The sequence below is a fragment of the Aptenodytes forsteri genome, unplaced genomic scaffold, assembly GCF_000699145.1.
Source record: "Aptenodytes forsteri isolate BGI_AS27 unplaced genomic scaffold, ASM69914v1 Scaffold54, whole genome shotgun sequence".
NCBI lineage: Eukaryota > Metazoa > Chordata > Aves > Sphenisciformes > Spheniscidae > Aptenodytes > Aptenodytes forsteri.
In genome coordinates this window covers 6,391,858-6,402,898 of record NW_008796044.1, presented here as the reverse complement: position 1 = coordinate 6,402,898, position 11,041 = coordinate 6,391,858, and the positions used below count along the sequence as shown (strand labels likewise).

General features: G+C 38.4%; 1 protein-coding gene across 1 annotated transcript in view; it reads left to right on the top strand.

Moving 5' to 3' along the window:
- Window positions 1-43: 43 nt before the first annotated feature.
- TTC1 (tetratricopeptide repeat domain 1) overlaps window positions 44-11,041 on the top strand; it is a 33,938-nt gene continuing 22,940 nt past the window's right edge. Inside the window, exon 1 of the mRNA XM_019473874.1 lies at window positions 44-688. Coding sequence (XP_019329419.1) covers window positions 365-688 — 324 coding nt within the window. The 5' untranslated portion in view covers window positions 44-364. The remainder of the gene's footprint in view (window positions 689-11,041) is intronic.

Below are 11,041 nucleotides of genomic sequence, written 5' to 3'. Positions count from 1 at the left end.
AGTCCGCAGGGGGCCGGGGTGGGCGAGGGGGTGCTGAGGCCTGTGGGTAGGCAAGTGTGTGTGACTTATGTCCCACTGCAAAGGAGAAGCCATAGCATAGTGCTGTGCCGGTCCTGGGAATCGGAGCTTGTGAATTAACTTATTTATGCGAACAGTGTACCGGCCCCATGTCGCTGTATAGTGTGTTGAAGAAGCATATGCAAGTTGCTCCCTCCCCCAAGGGCTAATAGTTTCCCTCAGGTGATGCCAAGAGTACTTTTAAGTACTTTAGAGATTCGTTTGCTGACAAGGCATTTATATTACGTTTATTGAGGGTTATTTCTTTGTCATTTCTAAAAAACCTAACCCCTCCAAGGAGTCCAACATGGAAGAGTTTAAAGATGCAAGTCCACCTGAAGAATTACTTGATCACTTAAAGCTTTCTGATCAGAAGTCTTCAGAGACTGGCCCCAAAGATGCACAGAATCCCAAAAACATTGAAGGTGGATATACACCATCCTCAGCCAAAGATCCCACAACAGCAGATGAGTGTTTCCATGACTGTCACGACTCCTTTGAGGCAAAAGAACCTATGCTGGATGATGAAGGGAATTTACGGAATGATGAGAATAGCTCAAGGAAGCAGACAGAACTAGATGAAGAATACTTACTAGAACTAGAAAAAGATATGCCAGAAGAAGAAAAACAGGTAATCCAAAATACCGGTGTTGAATATAAAAAGATATATTTTCAGTGTCACGTTTCTGAACGGTCTGTGACCAGCATGAAAATGGACCTTTAAAACTCTCTTATGTGTCTAGTTTTACTGTTCTCAATTTCTTCTTTTAGGTAACAAATATTTTTGTTAGCTTTCCTTGCTGTTCTTAATCATCACATTCTGTTCCAGATTTTTGTCTACTTTCACCACCATGTAAGGTTACTGTGACTCAGAGAGATTATAAGAAACAAAAATCTCCCTGTTTCGTGTTATTTAGTTGTGTGCATTCATTGTTTTTGCCTGATTAGCTGCAAGGTGCTTTTCCAAAACTCAGAGCAGGTTTCAGGATACTTTTCATATCTGAAAGGCTAGTTTAAGTAATACAACTAATTGGGATTAAATTTGAAAGTATCCCTATAGATTACTTAAGCTTTAAACAAACAAAACACATTAAATGTGTGGCTTTGTTTACTTTCAGTGTGGTTACATTGGACAAAATGTTTGGGTAACAAACTGGATAATGTTGTGGGGAGTAATGAAATAGGTCTTGGGGGGAAGTCCAACAGCCTCTGTAATGGTGTTTACTCCCCTGTAAGTCTGTGTGAACCAGTTTTTTTGACCCTCAGTCAGTGGTGTCACTTGACAGCAGTTAGTTTTCAGGGTTCTAAGATATTATGGTCATCAACTAGTTAGAAAAAAAGAACTTTTTTTTTTCTAACTTTGAGAAAACTTGTTAAATGACGTTCAAGGTTACACTCTGTTCACTTGAGTAATGCGGTGATTTCTGCTGGTAATTATGTTCTCATAGCAAATGGTAGAAGGCTTTCTACTGATTCATGGATTTTTTTTTTTCCTAATTTTTTTTCAACTTTAGTTTGCAAATGGTGGGGGACTAAAGATACTAAACTAAAATCTGTGTCCCAACATACAACTCCTGTAATTTTTTTTTTTTCTAAACACTATTTTTGACAAGTTTTATAGCTTGGCCTCTTGAACAGATCATGTTTCAAAGAACTGATCCTCTTAAAATCTGATTGAATTATCCAAACGAGCAGTTACTTGTACTGAAAATTGAAATAGTGATGAAAAGTACTACTATATTCTTTGGCAGTTGGGGAAAAGATAGAATTATGACATATTGTAACTTACGTGAAGGGAAGACTTCAGCAAACTTTATTTTATAGTCCTGTAGGCATGAATTAGATCTTATTTTAATAAAGGAAATAGAGTCCTAACTGAAATGCTAGCTGCACAATTTGGATCGTAGGTAACATTGAATAACTGATTATGATGAGGGAAGGAGAGAGCGGAGTAAGGAGTGGCAGCTGACAAGAGAAGGTAGGCTGTATCTTAGGAAAGCATTACTTCGTAGTGGAGGATAGTGTATTGTATAGCTGTATAGTTTATGTTCTGGAAACTCACAAATCACCAGGAGCAATAGAAGAAATTGCTACTGCAATGGACAAGTACTACTAAAATGAGACATTTGATGAAAAAGAAGAAATGAAGGGTCATACCAAATTAATTTTTTAGAAGTGCTTAAAATATTACGAATGTGTCAGTGAATTTATAGGGGCTTATTACTCTTGTACAGGCAGGCTGATCTTTTCTAATTCAACTGACTTGGTAAAGCTGGACCACCTTTCTTAACTGTTGGCTCGCCCTGTCTGTGTTGTATAAGTAAATAAATGCTGGCTATACATTGCCCAAAAAAGTTGGAAAGAGGGAGAGGCTTGGCAGTAACTTGACTACACCATGGTCTTACTGCCAGCTACTGTAAATAGAGAATGAGGGGCAGAAATATGCAGAGCTAAGATGCCGGAGGCAACCAAACATCTAGATTGTTTGTTATAAACCAGTATAGAGAAATTTAATCAAGTTGTGGCTCAAGTAGTTCCTTTACTGGTAGGGTGGGATTTCTGACCAAAATACATCAGTGAAGACAAAAAGGTAGTTTTTCATCTGTAGTACAGATTGTCATGTTATTGTAGAAGTTCCTTGAGGTGGAAAAGCAATATGGGACTAGTGGGAAAGTGGAACATGGAATATAATCTCCTTGAAGTAGGAATGAGACTAAATGTAATGCTTGTCTGCTGCTTCACCTTGTGGAAATCGCTTCATAGCTCGCTTGCTCTGCTCTCAATTTTGACATCTGTAAAATGGGCATCATGATGCTTGGCAGTTGTAATACTTTGAGATCTAATAAGGAATAATGGGGGTGGGGGGAAATCTCAAGAGGTTATCTGGTGCATCCTTTGCCCCAAAAGGGCCTCTGAAGAGGTCATCTAGTCCAACCCCCTGCTCAAAGTTAGATAAAATAGATCAGCCTGCCCAGAGCCACGCAAACATCTCAGAGCCTGGAGATTACACAGCCTGTCTGGGCCCCTGTTCTAGTGTTTAAATACCCTCACGGTGTTTTTTCTTTGTATTTAATTAGAATCTCCTTTGTTGCAACTTGTGACCACTGGCCCTTCTTTTTCTGCATGCCTCCAGGAAGAGTCCATCTCCATTTTCTCTAGCGATGAGGTCTCCCCTGAGCCGCCTTTTCCTAAGGCTGAACAAACTCAGTTCTTCTAAGGCTGTCTGCTTAGGTCATGGTGTCCAGTGTCCTGACCATCTTGGGGGCCCTCCGCTGAACTACCTCTGGGAAGTCGATGTCTGTTTTGCTTTTTTTTGTATGGAGGGGACACCAAAACTAGGCACTCTCCAAATGCATTCTCTCAGGTGATGAACAGAGGGAAATAATCACTTTCCTTGACCTGCTCACTACACAGAAAAACCATTATCACATTGCCCTTGTGTCTTTTCCAGTTTAGACTAAACAGTCCCTTTTTTCTACTTGTATTTATTGCTTGTACGACAAGGAACATTGTCACAATGAGGCTTCTGCAGCAGCCTATAACTTGAAGGCAGCTTGAGAGTTTCATAGGCAAAATGCTAAAAGCTGGGGGAAATGATGTCATAGATTTAAACTCTAGAAAGAGCAGCAGGCCTGGAAATTGGGTGTCTTAGTTTTCATGCTGCTCTTGTTTCTGTTTTATTGTTAGGCAATCGTTTAATTTTGCACATCAATTTTTACCTTCTGTAAAGTGAGCAAAAGAATTGTGAATGTTGAATACTTGCATTCAGCTTTGTGGAACTCCATTGAAAGGTGCTATGGGAATACAAAATAATAACTGTTTAAAGCTGGAAAGATTTCCTTAGAGAAAGTATGGAGACAGCTGTAGTTCTCATCTTTTTGTAGGTTTATTTCCAGTGGTATTGAGTAATTGTGCCTTTCAGCTTAGTTTATGATTACACCTAATGAAATGGAGGGATTGCATCTCTTAGTATCACCATAACTGTTAGATTGGCAATACTTACATTGTGAACTTTGTTTATGTTCCATAGAGAGCTTTCTGAGTGGATTATATAAGCACTCTTTAAAATATAGCTATTTTTTTTCTCTAACAAAATATTGTTGGTGTCTCTTACAAGCAGAGCTTGAGAAATCCAGAAACTAGAGATGAATTAGAAGCTTACAGCAGTTGTTACGACTATTGAAGTAGCCCATTTGCATGATCTTACCCTGCATCACCTTACATTCTCTGTGTAGTAAAACCATGGGGATGGGTCGTTCCTGAATTGCCGCTGCAACTTTCCTCACAGTATTGGGAATTGATGGCTACAAATTTTATTTTATTTTTATATAGAACATTTCACTAGATGAATTAGAAGCTTACAGCAGTTGTTACGACTATTGAAGTAGCCCATTTGCATGATCTTACCCTGCATCACCTTACATTCTCTGTGTAGTAAAACCATGGGGATGGGTCGTTCCTGAATTGCCGCTGCAACTTTCCTCACAGTATTGGGAATTGATGGCTACAAATTTTATTTTATTTTTATATAGAACATTTCACTTTTAAAAATATTTTTATTATAAAAAGAATCTGTTAAATGATGCAGCTTTTAAGAAAAAAATACTGCAGTTACCACCTGAAAACAGCTGCTGTACATACATTTATTCAGAGTTTTTAAAACATTTTAAACTTCCTTCCAATTACTCAAAAGGTTGTTTTTGAGAAGAAGGACAATATGATTTTTTTTGCAGCTGGAGAAAATGAGGCAGAAATATTCAGAACTTGTTTATTTGACTGTTGTGACCAGACACTCAGCAGCAGTGCTGTGTTTGCTACTTAGGCAGTCCTTGATCAGTCATTCTCAGCCCCCTGCTGCCTTCTTCATTGTGCTAGCACACCTCTCTGTGTGAATGTGCAGTGAACCAGTTACGGGGAATGATTCAGATGAAAAATAATGCTGTATTTTTAGATCAAGGGCAGTGCTGGTAAAAGTAGACATCAAAAGGCAGCCTCATGATGGCATACAGGGGTAGATGGATTTTCTTCGATTAGACTACTTGCCTAAATAAGAAAAACTTCCTATGAACTGTGGTTGCAGCACCAAGCATAAACTATGTACTCAAGTCATAAGGAGAGCTGGATGTTAGCCCTGCTCAAATCACATTTATGGAGCTAATAGCTAGTTTTGGTTGGTTGGTTGGTTTGTTTTTTTTAACTAAGCCCATTGTTATGTTTTAGCAGCTTTAACAAACCGGTTCTTTTGAATGATGTTCTCCAATAACTAGGCTATAGAAAAGAAAGTCTCTAATTTATTCTGGAGATGCAAAGACAGATTCTAGTCCTTGCTCTGTGTATTTACACGTATCCTATGTGCAAGCTTTCATGGTGCCAGGTCTGAGCAGAAATTCTAACCTGTGCAGAAGCTGCTGCAGAGATCAAAGTGAAGGAGCAAGTGGTCGTGTATTTTCTCTCAATTATATTTCGAGAGCCCCATACAGTGAGATTTTAATTTTAAGCAACAGGACTTACTTCAGTACTGATACCATAAGAAGTCTTCTCTGCACAATGAAGCAAAATAAGAACTTGAAGGGATATTAAGACACAAACCTGCAAGAAGTATTCTTAAAAACAGATGTAGTATAGAGCCTGGTTACTTGCCTGGACTTGCAACTCTGAGTGTTTTAAGAATTAAGCAGCCTGAAACAAAATTCACTTTTATAAGATTTTTGTTGTTGTTGTTGTTTCAAAAGCATGCTGATTGCTGCCTCAGCAGAGGCACTGAGCAGTAAATTGCTTTTGATGCATTACAAACAGATTTTTCTGGTTAGTTGTCATTGACAGTGATGGCTTTGACGTTGGTCTAGTCTGCAGAATTAATCAGAAGACACCCAACAGCTGTTACATGGTAATTGTTTCAGTCTGACCCGGTCTTCTTCTGGAGGCACACCCATTAATTATGAGTTTATCCAGCAGCAAGATTCCGAATCCCTCATGCTCTTCCATCATGACAGATGTTGTCTTGTTCTTTGGGCCTTGTCTGGCAAAGACTTAAGCACCTGGCCTAGTAATCTCTTATTTTGGATATAGAACACTCCTTTCTAGCTGCTGTAAGACCCTGGAATAAATATCTAATATTCCTCAAAAGCAGATTCCCTTCTTTGGGTTGTTGCATGTGCATTAGAGCTACAGCTGGCTGTAATCATGCTCAGCTTCTATTTTAACACTAGGAAATGTGTCAGCAAGACAAGGAACACAGCTCTAGTAGAGGAGATTCTTGATTAGTATCTTGTTAGCAGCTCTGTAAGAATTAAGTGAAACTGATCTTTGAGAAATAGTATTTTTGAGTTACACCTGAGATTCTTTTTTCAGTTCTGGGCTAAGCAGTAAAACTTCCCCCCCCCTTTTTTTTTACCTATTTTCTACAGAAGTTCTAGAATGTGTTAGAGAACATTGTCTTAATTGATAAATTTCCTTTAAGCTGCTCCCCTCCTCACCCTTTCTTTCCCATGCTTCAGGTTGATCCCATTGTTCTTCCATGAACTATAGCTTCTGTATAGAATTTGCTTTTCCAGGGGTTGAAGAACTGACCTGGGATTTCTTCTGAGATGACTTCTCAGGTGTAGTCATTCATTTCAGCATTTGGTGTTTTCCTAGTTCCATCTGTTCAATATAGTATAGTAACCTTGACTCTGTCAAAGTTGCTGCTTTTTCTATAGTTTTTACAGAATAAAAGCTAAGGTACAAACTGGAATATAGAGTACAACGAAGCGAGTCATATTTTGGAGCAGTCCCAAGCATTGATCACTTGGAGATAGTCTCAGAACTCTTTCCAGAAATAATTATGTGGTTGGACCAAAAAAAACAGATTATTAATACATGAGACAATCCAACTGACTGCACAGCAGTAAAATTTATCACATAAATTACTGATAAATACCAATAAGGATTGTATCTTTTGTTAACAATTCTCATCAGCATTCAAAATTATTTTGTATAGCAATAAAACTTGCAAGACAATTGGGTTTTGAAGGCGTCACAGTGCAATCTTGTGAAATCTAATAAAAGGTGATCCTCTTATTCAAATGACCTACTTCAGTAACCTGAATCCTCTGTACAGTACAGCACCAGTACTAAATATGCTATTGTTTTGGTAAAATTGGAGGAAAAGATGGATTGCTACACTAAAACTGCCCTGTCTCATGGCTTGCAAAATAGAACAAACATCCCGTTATATTTTCTGAGTTAATCAAAGCTTGGAGAAGTACATTTGAGAAGTATATCTGTATCAGCTGGAGTAATTAATTCCAAGTGCTGGCGAGAAGAACCTGGATAAAATCTGGAGTTATAATCTCCCTGTGTGATTTATAGTTCCTTGCGTTACATTTTTAAACTAAAAACAGTCTTTTGCTGGATGGCAATTTAATAGAAAGAGTGAAAAAGTATACCTTCATCTTTCTTTCAGTGGTGCTATCTGATTTTAGTCTTATATTCATTTTTGCATTTCTCTGAAAGATGCTGATACTGTCAAATCGAGACCTTTTCAACTTGTGGTGGTGATGGATTAAGTGGTCAGCTCCACTTTTCTGTCTGAGGCTGTTGCCTCTGGAACAGGAACAACTGAATGGCGTGTATTGTCACTCAGGAATAGTCACAGTTAGTCTGGCGTGTTAACTTAAACTGACGGTCAAGGATGGATGTGACCTGTTGTCTCTGGAAGTGCTGCTTATGATTTCAGGAAAAGGTAGTGATGTGGCAGTAGAAAGACTAATGCATCTTTACCATGGAGTTAGAATGAGCAGAAGTCGGCCAGAGTCTAGCAATGCTTATTACTCTACCTCTTGAGTGTAGAGGGCAGCTTTGGCACAGTTTTCAAGTGATTCTAGCAAGATTTGAAAAAGGATTTTTTTGAGTGACTACAACCTTAAATTGAAATTCAAATTGTTGAATGCATGATACAGCAATAGCTTCACAAAACTGCAGGGGGAAGCAGATGACTACTAATGGATGACTTAGAGATAGAATTGGTATTTGAAGCTGAAAAATATATTCCTTATCTATTTAAATTCCTTGCTTCTGTGCACCCTTTGAACCCCAGTAATTTTACATTGACTGCTACTTGGTGACCTTACAAAAGGGTATATGAGATGCAGATGTGCATTGTCACGCTGTATAAATAGCCTTACAGAGAAGAGAGTACGCATTTGCTGCTCTTGACAAAACTGGAGCCAAGAACAGTTCCCAAGCAAAGGTAAATCAATTGATCAAATAAAATGCATAGGAACAGCCAGAGGAAGCATAGTTGGAAGCATTACAAACTGAGGATGTTTGTCCTTCAGCTCTCACCAGCTATATTTAAGGATTTCACTTCCAGCACTTTTATTATATTGGTTACTTCCAAAACAAAACAGCTTTCTTCTCTAATAGTAGAACAATGCTTTAATACTTTTATTTTTAACCCTGAGTTTTTTGGCAGAGTTGAGGTCCAGGGACTGTATTTGGTGGCCTTTTGTTTGAATTGTTGTACTTTATTGTTGAAGGCCAAGCTGTCTTACTTCAGATCAGGCCTTAATCTTCAGCACCTCTTGCTTGCCAGGCAGGTTTATGTTAAGATCCTAATTTCTTCAGAATATGGACGATTGTAATTCAGTATCCAAATCTGTAAACATTTCTAATCAGATCCTTTAAGAATCGTATTACTAGTTAAACATAGTTATTTCTTCTGGACTTTAAAAAATAATTTTTTGACTTTGTACATCAAAAAATAATGCCTGCCGCTTGGAATTTGCCATCTTTGTGTTAGTAAAATTTGTCAAAAACAAACCTTAAGATTTGGCTGACTTTGAATAGCAGAAAATCATAATGGAGTGTAAGTTGAGGAAGTTGTGCCTGACCCCAATGTCATTCGTATATGAGCAGCCTCAGGGAATGTAGTGGGTCAAGATATCTTTTCCTTAGGCAGAGCATTCTAGGAGTTCAGTCTGACCTACTTCCCTCGCTGAGGAAAGGGTAGCCTGCCCTGCAGCTACTTAAATCTTTTTCTGAAAAATGAGTGGGTGGGGACACTGAAATGACATTGTGCAAAATTTGTCCCAAGGACAAGTCACTTGCAATTTTTTCACTCTGGGCTGATATGACCACAGTAAACTGATGACCAGTCAATTTGCAATTGTCCATCAAAGCTGGAAATGCAGCATATTGAGTGAAGAGGTTATGTCTTCCAACAGCGCTTTAGCTTTTGGTTGTGTGTTTTGTTTTTTCTTTTTTTACCCTGAATTTGAATGGAAGACAGATTCTAACAGCATCCATTGGAGCAGTCCTTTCAGGTTAAATGTAAATTCATCCAAAATAGTTGACTTTCCACTGCTTTTGTGTCAGGAGTTTCTGTTAAAGAAATGTATATATGGAGGAATAAATGATGTATTTATTTCACAAATACATAGTGCACTTTAGAGGGCAGTGCATTTAGGATGTGACGTGCTAATACATATGCTTTTACATTTTGTGGAAAAGCCAGAGGAATTTGCTTTTAGGGATATTTTGCTACTGTGTATCACTTGCGGGTCATACTTCAAATGCAAATCCAGAATGATGCATGAGATACCCTGTAGACCTTACCTTTTTGAAAAACACTGTGAAAACTTGTAGTTTGGAACTTAAGGGACATCCTGAAACCCGTAATACAGGGATATCTTGAAAATGTTGGTCAAGCTATAATAGAAATACTGGTTTTGAACCAGGACTGCATTGCTTGCATTGCTGCTTTCCAGGGGGCTAAGTAAGATGCAAAACCATATACGGTGTTCTTAACGATGCTGCTGGCTTCTGAAACATGCTTAGACAACATCTTTTCTGGTCAAATAGAAGTGACCGCAAGACTGTCACTGACACTTGTATGTCTGTAACAGTTATGTGACTAATAGTCCTCTATCCTTCAAGTTTGTGCAGTTTGATTCGCAGGCAAGAGGACATACCAAGGAACAGGCTTTCAGAGCAGGAGAGTTATATGAATCCTTGGCTTCCCGGTGTGACAGTCCTTAAACTCTTCAGTTGCTCAGAACTTCCATCTGCCCATGTTTCCCCAGTGAACATGGCCACACAGCCACCTCGGTCTTTCCTCTGTGCTGTTGAGACTCTAGGTCACAATCCTCTTGGCTACCTGAGACGGAATCCCACAACTGAAGAATATTTTTTGTTCTTTTAACTCTCCTTTATATTTAAAAAAAAAAACAAACTTATTTTCCTGAAGCCTTCTTGCTGCAAATCACTTTTTATATTCGCATTTAATACTTAACTGGGGTAAACATATAATACTTTGTAAAAATTTTAATAAAATGAAACAAAATAATGATAATACAGGTAAAGCTTTTCATCCAGTGTTCCTTGATTTTAGGGTTTCTGCATCAGGAGTACTGTGACTGTGCAGTAGTTCTCATTTTATATGAAAAAAATTCTTTCATTATTGTAGAGTTGTAACTCTACCTTATGCAACAGTGAATCAGTTAATGGCACTTAAAGGCCAGTTCTAAGTAGGTCATGAGCAATGAAGTCAGTAGGGCTAGCGTTTCAAGCATTTCTTTTCTTGAATGAGGGTCATCTATGTAGATCTTTCATGTTTTCCAGCAGGATCATCATCTCCAAACCTGTTCTGTGCTGAAATCTGGCTGCTTTTTTCACTGGTATGAAAATTAATTCTATAATTACTTTCACACTATATGCATTCAAGATGTTTTAAAAATCTCTTTCTGTGGAGGGCCGACAGTGCGTGTGGCAGTGACCTTGCTGGAGCTGTTCTGTCTGGCACTTCGAAAGTTTGGGTATAGCTTTCAATTGCAGTTACGTACTCCCTGTGCAGAACAGCAGAATCCTGCATATATACAAAGAATTTGTGCTTTCAATGCAGCTTGTGCCTTAAGTATTTAAATTTATTTGTATGCTCATATTTAGAAAGCACCAACTGGCTTGTGTACATTGGTGCAAGTGACATTGTGGAAGGACTTGTGTA